The following is an 18,283-nucleotide window of genomic DNA, read 5'->3' as shown; positions in this document are numbered from 1 at the left end:
GAAGGCTTAACAAACAAAACTTGCCTCTAAAACTGTTCAGGTATAAGGCCTGGACTGAAAATGAGTGAAAAAGAAGCCAGTGTTCAAGAAAAACCTTAAAATATCTTCAGAAAGCCGAGAGAGTTTAAAAAATGACAAGAAAGTTAGGTTACTTGGAAGCAAAACATGAAGAAAGTAAGGCCTGGTCAAGACTTTACACAATAATACATACATATATATATATTTACATGTCAAGTCAGTACAATTTTTGCTGGTTTCACTGGTTGAGGTGAAGTTACTGTATAGACTTATTAAAATGCCACAAATTAGACCAAAACATTAGCACACAAGTAATGAAACTCTGTACCTGATGAAGGTGTTGCTATGGATGTGCAGGTGTCATCAGTGTCTTTTATTAAAGCATGAACAGGAATTCATCAAATTACAAAAAGGACCTAAAAGTAATGCTTTAATGCAATGAAGTCTGGCAACTGAATCAGGGTAAGCTTCCATTAACAGGCAGTGACTTTGCAATACAGGAAAGCTGAAGGTTTCTCAGACAAGTGGACGTAATCATTTATGAAGGTCAGATACTTTGCAACCTCGGTATAGACGCTAGGATGGTTGGCGAGGCCACAACTGCCAGGACTCCCATGACTCATGATTCCCACCTGCACAAATTTCTCCCTTTTACGACACACCAGGGGACCACCATAGTTTCCCTGTGGAAATGAAACACACAACACTGATTAGTGTGGCCTTTTTGTTCCTGTTTAGGTCTCATTTAAAACACAGCAGATTCAATTATACACTAAAAAGTAACTAGTAACTACAGCTGTCAAGTGACTTCAGTTGAGTGAAACTAAAGTACTTCATGTGTGATAAATCAAGTGTTTTCAAAGGTATAATCATCTATTCAATTAAATGCAAAAAAAGAGTTTAAAAAACTCATATAAAATAAAACTCACTTTGCAGGCATCCCTTCCCTTCCTGTTGGCACCACAAAGTGTATTACGGGCTATCTGAGGATATGTCTCGTTACAGGTACTCCGAGGCATGATGGAAATCCTCAGCTGTTGAAGGGTTTTTGGATCAGGCAGTGGTACTGCATGGACACACAGGAAAAGTATGGAAGTGACGGTTTGCTAAATCGGTTTTATTTGAAAAAGTGATTTGAAATAGAAATTTTACATTTTGGTATTCAACAAATTAAAAAATGTCTTTCAAACACTAAATGAAAACTATTATATTGAATGAATTATTTTTTCAAGCAAATCTTTTTTTGTTTTTATAGTTTCAGGGGGTTTGGCTTCTATTTCTTTATTTTATTATATCCATCCATCCATTCGCTTCCGCTTATCCTTTTTTTTCAGGGTCGCGGGGGGCGCTGGAGCCTATCCCAGCTGTCATAGGGCGATAGGCAGGGTACACCATGGACAGGTCGCCAGTCTGTCGCAGGGCTAACACATAGGGACAGACAACCATTCACACTCACTCGCACATTCACACCTAGTGACAATTTGGATTATCCAATTAACCTATCCCCACAAGTTGCATGTCTTTGGACGGTGGGAGGAAGCCGGAGTACCCGGAGAGAACCCACGCAAACACGGGGAGAACATGCAAACTCCACACAGAAAGACCCCGGCCTGATGGTGGAATTGAACTCAGGACCTTCTTGCTGTGCGGCAACAGTGCTAACCACCGTGCTGCCTATTTTATTATAAATCAAAAAATTTTGTTTCAAACCCGTTTTTCATATTTCAGGTCTTTTTTTTCTGCTTCAGACTTGTAGGCATGTATCAAATCAACTAATGATTGACAGCTCCTGTGTCGTGTTCGTTAAAAGTTAAAAATGAGGCCTTTGGTTAAAGATGGCGCTCCTTCAATGAATGTTGCCAGCACTAGCCGAACAATAAAGACATACGGTTTCTGATGAGCCTGTGATGGACCATATTGATATACACTGAAATTATAGATGTATTAAGGTGGATGTGATATTCTGGATTAGGCTCTTCGAAAAGATCAGGACAGAAGGACGCGATACGTGCTTTATTGAACAGCAGGACATCACACACAAACTTCTTGTTTTTCTTAGCGGTGCACAAGCTACCTTTTTTTTGTTATGTTGGTCAACCAAGAACTAGCCCTGTAACAAGCACTTCTGTATTTTACCACTGGGGGGCAACAATTCACTCTATTACAGTGGGGGATTCAAATTTGAAAATGATGTCTAGAATTTGAGGTCGAGTCTTCGATTCTTCTCCAGTTTATAGCTCAGCTCAGCCCAGCCAATCAGAAAACAATATTCTCTGTTGCTGGGGTAAAACTGGAGCTGTCAATCATTTGTATGTGCCCCGCCCCTCCTTTTTGTACACGCCCACAACACACAACGGGCTCAAAGGTCTGAAACTGAAGAAGAAAAAAAAACAAGTGAAAAACAAACAAAAAAAACAAAAAAACGAAACATTATCAATGAAAACGAATAATTCAGTCCAAATAAAATAATTCTTTTTTTTCTATACACACTGTATTCAATATAAACATTTGGAATTTCATTTTCAAATCACTTTTCAAATTAATAAAACTTCTGACGATGATTTAGCTCCTCAGTGATGTTTCTTATCTGTAAAGTGCTTTGCACGTTATAAACATCTGTTTTATTGGTGACGGTATGGATAATTACAATGGAGTACAATGTGAGCCTGCCTTGATACAGCATGTATACTTTAAAGCCTACTTTCTGTGCTTAACTTACCACCATTTCCCACTTCCCCCCAGCCAGTCATCCAACACTCAGATGATGGACCAAAGGTGTCATCCTTGTCAGGCAGAGCCACTGGTGCAACATCTTTTGAAAATGTAATCGGTTTCCTCAGCTTGATCAGAGCAATGTCATTTTCGTAGTTGCTGTTGCCCAGGTCTCGGTATTGAACAATATTGGCTATACCCATGTAACGGTGAGCCGCCTTTTGCAGCTGATATGCGCCGATAACAACGAACGATCGAAGATGATCATAACTGCATGACAAGAGAAACACACACATTAAGTCTCATGTATTTTGGAATGACCAAGCCTTCAACAAAACAACACTACACATGGGTTTTGTGGACACTGGTGCATTCAGCAGTTTAAAGGGCTGCGCATGTTTTTTCATAGTTGGCAGGAATTAAAAGAAAAGGAGCTGCAGTGGAGTAAACATTACATTAGTTTGGACTTGATGCGGTGTCTGCTGGGTGTGTAAATATGCAGCTACTCACTAAAAACACAGCTTAAGGTGCTGAAATGTGCATATGGTGTATTTAAATACTGACTGAGGCCTCCAAGTCTGACAAGTTAGGCCCACTCACCTAACTTGTCAGACCATTTCAGGACACTTGTCAGAAAGTGTCCTGAAATGATTTTGTCTTTATTGGCCAACAGTGAAGGTCCCTATGAGTAATTATTCCCCCAAAATACTCACATGCAGTGTGAAGCTTTTTTGTTATGACTGCTCTGGAGGATGTTCATAAAAATAATGAGACACGTTTCTGCAAACACACACAGACTTACTTAGCCACGCATTGTGCAGAAGTCAGCACCCACTGCTTTGCAACGATGGTGCCGCCGCAGCCCCATTTCACCATTTTCGAATCATGAGATGTCATGTTGAGGTGAACCATCCATGGCCAACTTTCCTTTTTGGCATCCTCTGCACCAATGATGGAGCTCCTCACTTCATTTCCCAGTAGACCTGAAAAACACAAACAAAATGCTGGATGTAAGTTTGAGGCATCTAAGAAAATTAAATCCCATCAAAGTAAGAGCTGTTTGCTATTTTGCTCAGAATGGATGATAAACATTAGAGCATCAGTCTATCGAGGCTGCACTCTGAAATCTGGGCTCTGGAGTTGGGAAATTAAGGTTCAGCATTTTTCTCTCTCACCACCACTGTTGTGCAGCAGTACCAACACAGTTAGCAGAAGTTTGCAGAAAGCCATGGCCGTGATGAAGAACAGTGTAGCAGTACCTCTGTGTGGTGAGGGGGGAAGAAGTGCAGCTTTATATGCACTGCTGGAGAGATGACTATCATTAGTCCCGCCCTTTACATCTCAAACCACACCTAAAAAAATGTACATGCGATTTTAACATACAGTGGAAAAATTGTTGAAGAGTTTGGTTGACCATTTTTCCAATGTGTCAAGGTTTTCACCTCTATTGTTTCATTATCTGCACTGCAGACCTGTTTGTGTGGCACAGTGTGCTTGAAAAGTTACCTGCTACTGCTGTGTTTAATTTCCACTTAAATTGTAATGATAGAGTTAAAGTGTAAGGCATAAAAGGTTAAACCAGATCAACTATGGGATTGCTTTCTCCTATTCCACTGAAATGATCTCATATTGATGTTATTTTAAAATTGTTCTCTGTGTTTTGCTAATGTCTAATATCTTTACTTATATTGTTAAACAGACTGTAGTGAACAGGGTTCATTAATATATTTTATATTATAATATAAAATATGCGGTGGTTGGATGCATCAGCAGGGTTGATGAGACAGAGTACCGGGCTGTGGTCGACTCCTTTGTCACGTGGTGTGAGCAGAATCATCTGCAGCTCAACGTGGCAAAGACCAAGGAACTGATCGTGGACTTCAGGAAGACCAGGAAACACTTGACCCCTGTTTCAATCCAGGGGGTCAGTGTTGACATTGTGGAGGACTATAAATACCTTGGAGTACACATTGACAATAAACTGGACTGGGCTAAAAACACCACAGCACTTTACAGGAAGGGCCAGAGTCGTCTCTATTTTTTGAGGCGACTGAGGTCCTTCGACATCTGCCAGAAAATGCTCAGGATTTTCTACGAGTCTGTTGTGGCCAGTGCGATCCTCTATGCTGTTGCATGCTGGGGGAGCAGACTGAGGGTCGCAGATGCCAACAGACTCGATAAACTAATCCGTAAGGCCAGTAATGTTGTGGGGATGGAGCTGGACTCCCTCAAGGTGGTGTCAGAGAGGCGGATGTTGTCCAAGATAAAGACAATGTTGGATAACACCTCCCACCCACTCCATGACATGCTGGTCAGTCACAGGAGCACGTTCAGTGAGAGACTGAGATTACCGAAAAGCACCACTGAACGACACAGGAAATCTTTCCTGCCTGTGGCTCCCTGTACAACGCATCCACTTAACACACTGGATACTGCTACAACTACACATGTTTCTTTTTCAGCTTTTACACACACACACACACACACACACACACACACACACACACACACACACACACACACACACACACACACACACACACATATATATATTAGGGGTGCAACGATATTCGTATCGATATTGAACCGTTCGATACAGTGCTTTCGGTTCGGTACGCATATGTATCGAACAATACAAAATTTGTAATTTATTTCATCAACTTTCCTTCTGACGATGCTGTCTGTGTTGAGCGCTCAGTGAATCTGCGTTCGACTACTCCGCCTAGGCTGCACTGTCGAGCGCAGATCCACTGAGCGCTCAACACAGACAGCATCGTCAGAAGGAAGAGCGCAGGGCAAGCTAGCGAGACAGAAGTTAAGCTCTCCTTGCAACATGGACCTCCCCCACCCTCATTCAGATCTGGCGTTTGGAATTATTTTGGTTTTTTCATGTGACATATGACCCTGAAGGTAAGCGCGTCATGGACTAAAGTAAAACAGTATGTTGGATGTGCCACGCAATGCTCAATTACATGGGTGGGAACTAGTGTGTTAGCGCAGTTAGCTCGTTAACGTGTTGGCCGTCTAGCCCCATGCACGGGGCGATCAGGGGTAGCTCGTTAACGGAGATTTGCCGTGTTGTGGCAACGTCATTTCAACGAGATTAACCTGAAAGCACTAGTGGGAACACAACGAATATGACTGCACATTTACATCATCCTAGTGCAAAAACAACAAGCATGCATGCTACAAACTTTAGCCGAGTCATTTAGACAGCCGTTAGCACATGAGTCTCCTTATGGGGACCTGATATGTTTAATATGCTGCTGAGAATATAGCCCAGAAGAAGCATGTAGTATAGCTTTTATTTTGGAAAGAGCCATTTCTCTGTAATAAACTCTCTTTTCCAAAGATGCATGATTCCTCAATCAGATACAGGGCTCGCAATATCCCTAGCCCGACGTCCAGGGGCTAGTGATTTTTCCAGTCGAGCTACCAAAATCTATCTCTGCCCTGCCCGTCGGGCTATTGTAGGAAGGAAAAATATATGTCAATGCTTTTGCATTCTTTCGGAAATGTAGCTGGGTAATTATGTCATTGGCATCGGTGAGCCACTGTCAATATGTGACATATTGAAATCGCGTTTGAATTTGCGCTTGTTTTTTTGCTTTCACTTTGCAATCGCTCAGACAGCACTGATTGGTGAGTGATGATAATTTGCGCACCAATTCCTCTGACATCGTCTTATTAATCGTTAGCTTACTACGCAAACATGACAAGTGAAATCTCCCGCAGCAAGCTTAAACATGTGAGAGGTTGATCGCGCAGAGAATCGCTGAGCTTATGTGAGTGCGTGTGTAAAAGCATCAGGATATATATTTCAGTTCTGCTGAGCCAAATAAGACAGGTCAGAGTGAAGAAGTGACAGCCAAAGAAAAGCTTACCACAAAACGGAAAAGTTATGACAAATCAGACTATAAGGCAAAAAGAAAGTGCAGCTTTATGGTTTCATGGACAAAATAATTTCTGTGGCTGTGCTATGATGAGCTATATAACCAGGGCTGCACATAAGTGGTCCGCAGGTACGCATTCGCTGTCAAAATAAAAAACACGCACAAGAGTTAGGGTTAAATTTTAAAACTGTACTTTTGAGTTAAAATATATATTTATAATTTTAATAAATGACAAATTAAAAAGGCATGAACATTTTTTTGTATCGAAAAAATATCGAACCGTGACACCAAAGTATCGAACTGAACCGAACCGTGAATTTTGTGTATCGTTGCACCTAGGGCTGCCACAAACGATTATTTTGATAGTCGACTAGTCACCGATTATTTTTGCGATTAGTCGACTAATCAGATCATCATCCGTTGGACGTAAAACTACAGCTTATTGCACCAGCAGCATCTGCTCTTATATAACTATCATTAGCTTACAGCTTTAAGTGTTTAAGGTCTGTGCTAACTAAAAATAAAGAAAAGATGATAGTTTATTAAATTTTAATGAAATTTGCAGATTGTTTCGGTGAAGTTTAATAAACTCCTTGCTATCTAAAATATAACAGGACACTGGAGTATATTCTGGAGCATCTCACACTTCTGATAATCAGTTGGGGGCCGAGCAAGATGGCGGCGTGATGAGGAGTGTCTTTTCGAGCTCTCAGCACTAGAAAGATATAAAGCATTTTTACAACGCTTATTTGACGTCTCTGTAACTTTCAAGACTTTTTTGAAGATCAACACACTAAACCTGCTAAACCTGAAACCAAATTCTGCAACAACAACATGTCGAAATCTGCTCAGAAAAGGCTGAGTAACTCGGGCAAACCACATGCAACTAGCATGCTAGCTAGCGACCATAGCTACATAAGAGAAATGGAGTGTCAGCAGATGGTTGAAGAAGAATTTCCACCCCTACCAGTTACGCCTTCCAAGCCTCCAGTGGCAAAAAAACCAACACTGTCTACCAGTCACTCTGATGACGATTCCCTGAAAGCTGATGCGGTCAACACTTTGATTAATCTGATCAACACCAGAAGTGACGCAATTGAAGAAATGGTAGGAACAGTTCGTACGGATTTAAAGGACATAAGTGATAAGATTATGGTCATTGAGAAAAGGGTTGAGAAAAACGAAACGCTTACACAGAAATGTGACGAACGCATCTCTGAAGTTGAACGCTACAACCGCCGTTGGAATCTGAGACTGTATGGGGTACCGGAGTTGGAGAAGGAAGATGTGCGCGCAAAGGCGATTGGGATATGCCAAACGGTTCTACCTGCGGAGAAGGAAAAGTTTTCAGAGGTCTTAGACATCGCTCATCGAGTGGGGAAACCAAAACAAAATGACCCGAGACCCAGAGGGATCATCATCCGGTTCATCTCAAGAAGAATTCGTGATGCGGTGTGGAAAGCTGCCAAGAATAATACTTTCCTTCAAAATAATCATCTGAGGTTTACTGAAGACCTGACGAGAGAGGACAAAGAAAACAGACTGAAGCTGTGGCCCATTATAAAGAAAGCACGTGAAGAAGGGAAGTCTGCTTACTTTATTGGAGGTCGAGGCTTTGTAAATGGTGCTGAAGTTCACACATAAACTCTTCAATATTCCCTGACCCTTAGTTCTTCTCAGGTTTGTTTACAAGGTGTTCTTTATATTGATGTGCCTGATATTTGTAGATATTAATAGTTGGCTGTCTAAATTGCTCTTTGGTGTTAGCAAAAAGCCAAATTACTGTTAAATAGGTAAAACCTTTTTTGTTATGCTTTTATTAGGCGTCTAAAGTTTTTTTTATATATATTTACTCTATACTGTGAACATTCTCATATTCTAGTGCTGATCTCAGTGTTAGGTTAAAAAGTTTATCTTCGATTTACTTTTTAATACATATCTTTTCTTTGTCAACTTGTGTTCTTTGTTTTTTGTTTCTATTAATGCTAGGGGTCTTCGTAACAACTTAAAACGTAAAGCCACTTTTCTTTATGCAAAGCAACTTAAATCTGACTTTGTGTTTTTGCAAGAATCTCACTCTACTATCGACGATGTTAGTTTTTGGCGATCTCAATGGGGAAATTCTATTTGGTTATCTCATGGAACTGAACGATCAGCTGGGGTATCAATCCTAAAAAACAGATATAATGGGGATGTTTTACATACAGAATGTGATTCTGCAGGTCATTACATATGTCAAGTCATAAGATATAATGATTTAGTCTTAATTGTTACTAACATATATGGGTTTAACACGAAGCTAGAAAATGATCATTTATTTTTGACGATTGAAAAAAAAATATCTAGCTGGTTAAATAAATTTCCAAATGCAAAATTATTACTAGGTGGAGACTTTAACTGTATTATGGATGCTGAATTAGATAAATTTCCTCCAGGACATTTGAAAAGAATTAATACCACATTGAAGGCTGTTATGGTACGCCTGAAACTTACAGACATTTGGAGATTCAAATTTCCTCAGTCCAAAATGTTTACTTGGTGCAACAATTCTAACTCGAGACATTCAAGGATAGACTTTTGGTTAGTCTCAGAGAGCTTTGACAGCAATAGCATAGATGTAGGTGCTTGGCCTTCTCCAGCAACAGATCATAAAGCCATATATATTAAAATAAATCTAACTTCTCTACCTAATTCTTCTGTTGTTAAATTTACATACTGGAAACTCAACAGCTCATTATTACAAAAAGACAATGTGAAAAAGGATCTTAAAGAACTGATCTCAAACTTTTGGTCTATAGCTCAAGAAGATTTAAAATATGGTAATAACTGGGAATTATTAAAATTTGAAATTGGCAAATATTTAAGAAAGATTGGCAGCCTTAATGCAAAATCCAAAAGATTGGAGGAAGAAAATATAATTTCTCAAATCACACAGTTATCTAATAAACGAATTGACACTTTAACTGAAGAGGATAAAATGAACCTTGCTAAATTACAAGATAAATTAGATCGTTTATACACAGACAAAGCAAAAGGCGCTTTTATCAGATCAAGATCTAAATGGCTTGAAGAAGGTGAGCGTAACTCCCATTACTTCTTCAGTTTAGAAAAGAAACACTCAAGTATAAATAATATTAGCAAATTAATGATAAATGGAGTTATAACAGAGGATTACAGATTAATCTCTAAATATTGTAGTCATTTCTATAAGGAACTTTATAGTTCTACATTTTCTCAGGAAGATGCAAATCATCTCTTAGAATCGCTGAATGTTAAATCTATCAGCCAAGAAGAATCTATATTATGTGATCAACCCATCTCATTAGAAGAAGTTAAAGTTGCAATTGGGCTATTGAAAAATAATAAATCTCCAGGTACGGATGGTCTTACTGCTGAATTATATAAAACTTTCTCTGAAGAGTTGTCTCCCTTTCTTCTTGAGGTATTTGCAGAAAGCATAGGAAACCAACAGCTTCCCACTACGATGAATCAAGGTTTGACTACATTGATCCCGAAGCCTAATAAGGACCTATTAATGATTGATAATTGGAGACCGATTAGCTTGCTAAATAATGATTATAAAGTATTTGCTCTAATTATAGCTAACAGACTTAAGATGGTTCTTGACTCTGTTATTGATGAAACACAATCTGGCTTTATGCCCAAAAGACACATAACTAACAATATCAGATTGGTTTTAGATGTTCTGGATTATTCTGACCTCATAGATTGCAATGGTTTCATATTATTTTTAGACTTCTACAAGGCCTTCGATACGGTGGAGCATGAATTTATATTTCAAGCTCTGGATAAGTATGGTTTTGGCTCTTACTTCTCTACAGCGATTAAAACATTATACCATAACAGTAACAGCAGTATTAAATTAACAAACGGTACTTCACCCAGATTTAACATACAAAGAGGGATAAGACAAGGCTGTCCCATTTCTCCATACCTGTTTTTGTTAATTGCCCAACTATTGTCTAACCATATGAAATCAAGCAATGTAAAAGGTATATCGCTAATTGGCAAAGATTTACTCATAACACAGTTAGCGGATGACACTACATTATTCCTAAAAGATGAACATCAAATCTCTATTGCTATTGACTCAATCTCCATATTTTCCAAAGCTTCTGGATTATACTTGAATATTCCTAAATGTGAACTTATGGCGATAAAAGACTGCTCGAAAACAGCTTTGTGTAACATTCCACTTAAACAAGAAGTTCGTTATTTAGGTGTCATAATAACCAAGAACCAGGAAAGTAGAATAACTCAAAATTTTTATCCTATTCTAGAGAAACTCAAACACAGATTTAATCAGTGGCTCTTAAGAGATTTGTCGTTAAAAGGCAGAGTATTAATAACTAAAGCAGAAGGCATCTCTCGTCTTACATACGCTGCATTGGCATTGCACCTTGATAAAAAGCTTATAAAAGAGGTTGATAAGTTAATTTTCAACTTTATCTGGAAAAATAGGACACACTACATTAAAAAAACAGTTCTTATGAACTCCTATGTCAACGGAGGACTTAATGTGTTAGATTTTAACACTTTAAATAACACATTCAAAATAAATTGGTTGAGGAATCTAATTACTAATCCTACTTCCATTTGGAATGCTATACCTGTGTTCATGTTTTCTAAGTTAGGTGGCACTGAATTTTTCCTTACTTGTAATTTTGATATTGATAAAATCCCTTTAAAGATCTCTGCTTTTCATCGTCAAGCTTTTTTAGCTTGGACCCTTATTTACAAGCATAACTTTAGTCCACACAGTTATTATATCTGGAATAATAAGGATGTTTTATTTAAAAGAAAATCTCTCTTCTTAGATAGTTGGTTTAGGAATGACATTGTTTTAGTCAACCAATTATTTGACTCAAATGGTATGCTTTTCTCCTATGAAGAATTTTGTTTACACTTCAATTTAGCTATAAATCATCATGATTATACCAAAGTATTTGGCTCAATACCATCAGGGGTTTGTATGCTGTTTAAGAATCAACCTAATATCACTTCATTCCACAGGCCGTTGACATCTCCCATACAAACTTTTGTTGGCAAGATTTGCTTTTCTAAGCAATCTAAAAACAACAATAAATCGATTAGAGCTTTATTTCAGAGTACCATAACCACGCTACCATATGTTATTTTTTTCTGGAACCGGCTGTCAGATGGTATTATGTGGAACGAAGTTTGGAAACTCCCTAATCAGTTTTTAATTACCAACAAAATTAAAGATATTTCTTATAAATTAATACACAGAATTTATCCTTCTAAAGATTATCTTCAAAGCAAATTCAAATTAGACATTGATACAAGCTGTAGCTTTTGTAAAACTTCCAAGGAATCTACTACACATCTTTTTTGGTTTTGTAACCTTGTACAAGATTTTTGGCAGAGCTTATGTGTTTTTATTTCAGAAAATATATTTAAAGGATTTGTACTGTTTTGGAAATATGTTTTGTTTGGTCTGCACAAAAATCAAAAACAATTCAATTTTGATAACAGATATATGATTAACTTGTTACTTTTAATGGCTAAATTTCATATTCACAAGTCCAAATATTTAGGAAGACATCCCTCTTTCTATGTATTCTCCTTTGAACTTGTACAGTATCTTAACTCTATTAAGAACTCCACTAACCCAAAAGCTATAAAAACTATTGGTGTTTGTGAAAAAATCAAGATCTTTCAATCACTTTATTCTTTGGCTTGATTAGTTACTTTCCCCCTAGCATGTTTCTATTGTTGTTTTTGAATGCTGTTCTTGTATTTGTTTATCTATGCATACAATTCTTCTGTAAGTACATCACCATTATTGTAATACTGCTTAATTCCATTTTGTATTGTACTGATGTTTAAATAAAGATTTTGGAAAAAAAAAAAAAAAAAAAACTTCTGATAATCAGTTGTCTGCTTGACGTTTATTCAGCTGTGTAAAAACTATAACTTTAATCTCAGACAAACTGATTTACTCAGGAACAAATAAAATACTAAAAAAAAAGCCAAACAGTAACATTTTAAGTTATCTAAGTGACTCATATATATATTTAACCTGAGTAGCGAAAGACGGCGGTGGGTTTGAAAACGATTTGCGGGGAGTCCGGTGTTCTCACGGTGCTAGTGAGCCTAGCCCCCGGCTCGCTAACGAGCTAGTGGGTAACAGATGTCTCCGAAAACGTCGGAGCGCTTTTGAAAATATGTGGTGTCCTGATAAACTGAGCAGATATTTGAGGTTTACACAGCTACATTCTCGCCTGAAAATATGTTAAACGTTTATTTTGTGACCCAGAAAGAATAATAAGAGTAACATTAAAACTAACTAGCTGCCGCCATTGTTGGAAACTGCGCTGGGCCGCGCTATGAATTCTGGGACACAGCTTCTTCTTCTTCTTCTTCTTCGGGGTTTAACGGTAGCTGACATCCTTGTACATGCAATGCTGCCATCTTCTGTTTCAGTCCGGTATTACACTCTTAAATCCTGCCACTTATTCCTGCGTCTTTTGTGATCTTACAAAGCTTCAAACGACGCGTCGACTATTAAATCAGTCGTCGACGATTTTGATAGTCGACGTAATCGTGACTAGTCGACAAATCGTGGCAGCCCTAGTTGCACCCCTAATATATATATATGTATATATAAAAAAAAAACACCCAGCACGCCCCTGCGGGCGGTTTATCCTTCAAGCTCGGGTCCTCTACCAGAGGCCTGGGAGCTTGAGGGTATATATATATATATATAAAACACCCAGCACGCCCCTGCGGGCGGTTTATCCTTCAAGCTTGGGTCCTCTACCAGAGGCCTGGGAGCTTGAGGGTCCTGCGCAGTATCTTAGCTGTTCCCAGGACTGCGCTCTTCTGGACAGAGATCTCCGATGTTATTCCCGGGATCTGCTGGAGCCACTCGCCTAGCTTGGGAGTCACCGCACCTAGTGCTCCGATTACCACGGGGACCACCGTTACCTTCACCCTCCACATCCTCTCGAGCTCTTCTCTGAGCCCTTGGTATTTCTCCAGCTTCTCGTGTTCCTTCTTCCTGATATTGCTGTCATTCGGAACCGCTACATCGATCACTACGGCCGTCTTCTTCTGTTTGTCTACCACCACTATGTCCGGTTGGTTAGCCACCACCATTTTGTCCGTCTGTATCTGGAAGTCCCACAGGATCTTAGCTCGGTCATTCTCCACCACCCTTGGGGGCATCTCCCATTTTGACCTCGGGACTTCTAGGTTATACTCGGCACAGATGTTCCTGTACACTATGCCGGCCACTTGGTTATGGCGTTCCATGTATGCCTTGCCTGCTAGCATCTTGCACCCTGCTGTTATGTGCTGGATTGTCTCTGGGGCATCTTTACACAGCCTGCACCTGGGGTCTTGCCTGGTGTGATAGACCCCAGCCTCTATGGATCTTGTACTCAGAGCTTGTTCTTGTGCTGCCATGATTAGTGCCTCTGTGCTGTCTTTCAGTCCAGCTTTGTCCAGCCACTGGTAGGATTTCTGGATATCAGCCACCTCCTCTATCTGCCGGTGGTACATACCGTGCAGGGGCCTGTCCTTCCATGATGGTTCCTCGTCTCCCTCCTCTTTCTTGGGTTTCTGCTGCCTGAGGTATTCACTGAGCACTCGGTCAGTTGGGGCCATCTTCCCAATGTATTCTTGGATGTTCCTTGTCTCATCCTGGACTGTGGTGCTGACACTCACCAGTCCCCGGCCCCCTTCCTTCCGCTTAGCGTACAGCCTCAGGGTGCTGGACTTGGGGTGAAACCCTCCATGCATGGTCAGGAGCTTTCTTGTCTTTATGTCAGTGGCTTCTATCTCCTCCTTTGGCCAGCCTATTACCCCAGCAGGGTACCTGATCACGGGCAGGGCGTATGTGTTGATGGCCCGGATCTTGTTCTTACCATTCAGCTGACTCCTCAGGACTTGCCTGACCCTCTGCAGGTACTTGGTGGTTGCAGCCTTTCTAGCGGCCTCTTCATGGTTCCCATTTGCCTGCGGGATCCCCAGGTACTTGTAACTGTCCTCTATGTCTGCAATGTTGCCTTCTGGTAGTTCAATCCCCTCAGTTCTGACTACCTTCCCTCTCTTTGTTACCATCCGACTACACTTCTCCAGTCCGAACGACATTCCAATGTCATTGCTGTATAGCCTGGTAGTGTGGATCAGTGAATCGATGTCTCGTTCACTCTTGGCATACAGCTTGATGTCATCCATGTACAGGAGGTGGCTGACAACTGCTCCGTTCCGTAGTCGGTATCCGTAGCCAGTCTTGTTAATGATCTCACTGAGGGGGTTCAGGCCTATGCAGAACAGCAGTGGGGACAGAGCATCTCCTTGGTAGATCCCGCACTTGATGGTAACTTGTGCTATGGGCTTGGAGTTGGCCTCTAGTGTTGTACGCCACATCCCCATTGAGTTCCTGATGAAGGCTCTTAGGGTCCCATTGATCTTGTACAATTCTAGGCATTCCAGTATCCAGCTGTGGGGCATTGAGTCATAGGCCTTCTTGTAATCAATCCAGGCAGTGCACAGGTTGGTCAGTCTGGTCTTGCAGTCTCGGCTGATTGTTCTGTCTACCAGTAGCTGGTGTTTTGCACCTCTGGTATTCTTGCCAATTCCTTTCTGTGTCCCGCTCATGTGTTGACCCATGTGCCTGTTCATCTTAGCCGATATGATGCCTGACAGGAGCTTCCATGTAGTACTGAGGCAGGTTATTGGTCAGTAGTTGGAGGGGACCGCTCCCTTCTTGGGGTCCTTGGGGATCAGGACCGTCCGACCTTCGGTTAGCCATTCCGGGTGTCTCTCGTTAACTAGCAGCTGGTTCATTTGTGCTGCCAGACGCTCGTGGAGTGCAGTCAGCTTCTTCAGCCAGTAGGCGTGAACCATGTCGGGCCCTGGTGCTGTCCAACTCTTCATACTGGAGACCCTTTCTTGGATATCTGCCACTGTGATGGTTACTGGACCCTGTTCAGGGAGGTCGCTGTGGTCTGCCCTCAGATCCACTAGCCACTGAGCATTGCCGTTATGGGTTGCATCCTTCTCCCATATGCTCTTCCAGTATTGCTCCGTCTCCAGCCTTGGTGGTGCTGTTCTCTTATTGTTCCCTTGCCACTGAGAGTACACCTTTGCTGGTTCTGTGGAGAACAGCTGGTTTATTCTCCTGCCTTCTATCTCTCTGGTGTACCTCCTCAAGCGGCTGGCCAAGGCTGTGAGTCTTTGCTTGGCAGTTTCCAAGGCCTCAGGTATGGACAGCTTGCTGTATTTCTTAGGCACCTTATTTGTCGCACCTTTCTGCAACTCTGTTAGTTGGCTAACCTCCCTCCGTGCTACTTTGATCTTGCCCTCTAGCCTCCTTCTCCATGGAGGGTACTGCCCCTTGTGGCTGTTCAACTTGTAGCCAAGCATCTCACTGATCACTGCTGCCGTATTGTAGATCAGCTTGTTAGTGTCGGTAATCGTGGTTGTAGGTATTGCCCGTAGTGCTGCATTAACATCATCTAGCAGACCTTCTGAGGGTACTTCACGTAATCTTGGTAACCGGCTACGGGGGATCCAGGTTTCAAGCTTGGCCATGATCCTATTTTTCAGGTCAGTTCCTCTCGCACTCAACGATCCTTCTCCTATCGCACTTGGGGCTATGTACCCAATCTCGGGTGGGGGTGATGATATCTCCCCCCTGACCTGGCGTCCTGACTCCTCCTTGCCGTAGCATTTGTGTTGTACCTCGTCAATCTCTAGCTGTGAGAGCAGTCCCTTCTTTCGAATGTTGGAACACTGAGCTACTAGTTGTTTCGCTGTCATTGTGGATGTTGGGTATCGAAGAATCCATAGGTCCCTCATCCTATTCATGTAGCCCCTTCCGCCGGGGTTACTTGCGTAGTAGCATTCCAACAATATATACACACACACACACACACACACACACACACACACACACACACACGGTACTATTCTTAGTTAGCGTATTGTCTGTCTTGTTAATGTTTGTTTATAATGGAGAAGTGTAACAAAAAATAATTTCCCCCAGGGATCAATAAAGTATTCTGATTCTAAAAATAAAGTGTTTTGCAAGTATCTTTATGATGTGTTATTGAACCTATATTATAGTCAGTCCTCTTTTTAGAAGTCTTTTTTTGGTTTACTTTACTGTGATTTTGTATTTGTTACGATCTCTGAAGGAGGCATTTTTTGATGGAAAGACTTTTTTACCAGATAAAAAAAGGAGAAACATAACGATCACTTTTCCCAAGCCGATTGCAGCTTCTACCTGCTGATAAGAATAACGTTTCATCACTCACGAATATCTGTTTGACATATTATAATAAAAATCCAACTGTGTTCTTGACATTATTTGAATTTGAGCAAACTTAATGTCTCAGGCGGATCAGGAACGTTCAGAGCTGATATTGTTTCCGCGGGGAGGTTTTAGGTTGAAGCGCCGTCTCTGGTGCTTCGTCGGTGAGGTTTGTGAAAGTTGCTGAGCTGAGGACCGTAAAAGCAGTTACGGGGCGTTCTTAGTGACAGCTTCTCGCCAGTGTTGGTGGGAGCTCAGAGCCTGTTAGAATGAGAGCTGTGTGCTTTTCAGCGGTTCGAGACCAACTCAGTTTCTCTTTCATTTAGCTTGGACTGGTTTGTAAACATGGAGCAGCCAGCCAGTGTCAACTCAGATCCTCTTCAGCGACTTGACGGTACCGGTGAGTGTGTCAGCGGCGGACTCGTGTAACTATCAGCATTATTGCTCCGTGAGTCCCTAACGTTTGCTTTATCCTCTCATTTATAGGTCGTTGCGTACAAATCCGCAACTGGATTGGATTTTGGTGAGTGTCCCGATATTTTCAACAGATCACCAATAAGAAAGATCCCTCTTATTTCATCTAAATACATGTTGTGTCGTATCTATAGTAAAAGACGTTGTTCGCTCGTAAGTACTTCTTATGCGAATAAAAAGTGCTGACTGTGAAAGTGAAGTCCACAGCTTCGTCATCTCTCATTTCTCCCTAAACTTTAATGGGATGTGATAAGAACCTATAGATACACGTCATTGCTATGTTTATTCACACGCAGAAATGAGGAAATGTTTTTAGGTCTTATTTGTAGTCTTCCTCTCACCATTAATCGGATTTTTCAGCTGTGGGCCCCGCCCCTTTTATGTATTTAGCTCCTCCAGCAAGCCTTCCTAAGACCACATGCACTTCAGGAATTGCTTCAAGGTGGCACATTAAGATTGGCTATTCACTGTGTGTGCAGTCAGGTCTTTATGTGGAAAAACGACAGACTTGAGTCGGCACTGGGAAAGCAAAGATGATAATCAGGACTGAGCAGGAGAATAATCAGTAGCCTCTCTTGTACATTCGAGTCTTTGCTTCAGATCTATCACTGTATCTGAAGCACAGTGTCATATGTCACGTCTCTTACTCACCTACTCACGGCTCAAGGTTCACGAGAGCAACGCAGATATAAATAAAGGTCTCAAGCATGTACGACAGAAAGGGAGCAAAGGGAAAATGGAGACAGAAAGGCAGAGGAAAGGCCAGGGACCGAGTACTCGTGCTCCGCTTCGTACTCATTGCAGAGACCTGAGTTCCGTTGTGTTTTGCATTTGCTGCATGTCTCTCCCTCGGTCTGTCTCTTTACGTTATTGCCATTCA

The 18,283-nt window shown here is 41.1% G+C and overlaps 2 protein-coding genes across 5 annotated transcripts in view; one reads left to right on the top strand and one right to left on the bottom strand.

Moving 5' to 3' along the window:
* cln3 (CLN3 lysosomal/endosomal transmembrane protein, battenin) overlaps window positions 1–18,283 on the top strand; it is a 47,763-nt gene that overhangs the window by 11,411 nt on the left and 18,069 nt on the right. For 3 of the 4 annotated variants that reach the window (XR_014911388.1, XM_085403041.1, XM_085403039.1), the window contains exons 1-2: window positions 17,066–17,329; window positions 17,416–17,452. The exons of the other annotated variant lie outside the window; for it this stretch is intronic. Coding sequence is in view for 2 of the 3 variants with exons in the window: in XM_085403041.1 (XP_085259167.1) it covers window positions 17,275–17,329; window positions 17,416–17,452 (92 nt within the window). In the remaining variant the exon portion in view is untranslated. Of the gene's footprint in view, window positions 1–17,065; window positions 17,330–17,415; window positions 17,453–18,283 lie in introns of those variants that run through there. 4 annotated transcript variants of the gene reach the window in all.
* On the bottom strand, window positions 492–3,979 carry LOC146670925 (tryptase-2-like). Its single transcript, XM_085405091.1, has 5 exons — window positions 3,906–3,979; window positions 3,533–3,713; window positions 2,738–3,000; window positions 948–1,084; window positions 492–701 (listed from the first exon to the last, which is right to left on the bottom strand). The coding sequence occupies exons 1-5, from the start codon at window positions 3,958–3,960 to the stop codon at window positions 492–494; spliced, it is 846 nt and encodes a 281-aa protein (XP_085261217.1). The 5' UTR covers window positions 3,961–3,979.

Source organism: Rhamphochromis longiceps, linkage group LG4 (genome assembly GCF_057381845.1).
Source record: "Rhamphochromis longiceps isolate RC_006_pf linkage group LG4, R_longiceps_female_GT1.1, whole genome shotgun sequence".
Lineage (NCBI taxonomy): Eukaryota > Metazoa > Chordata > Actinopteri > Cichliformes > Cichlidae > Rhamphochromis > Rhamphochromis longiceps.
This window is presented reverse-complemented; position numbering and strand designations above follow the sequence as displayed.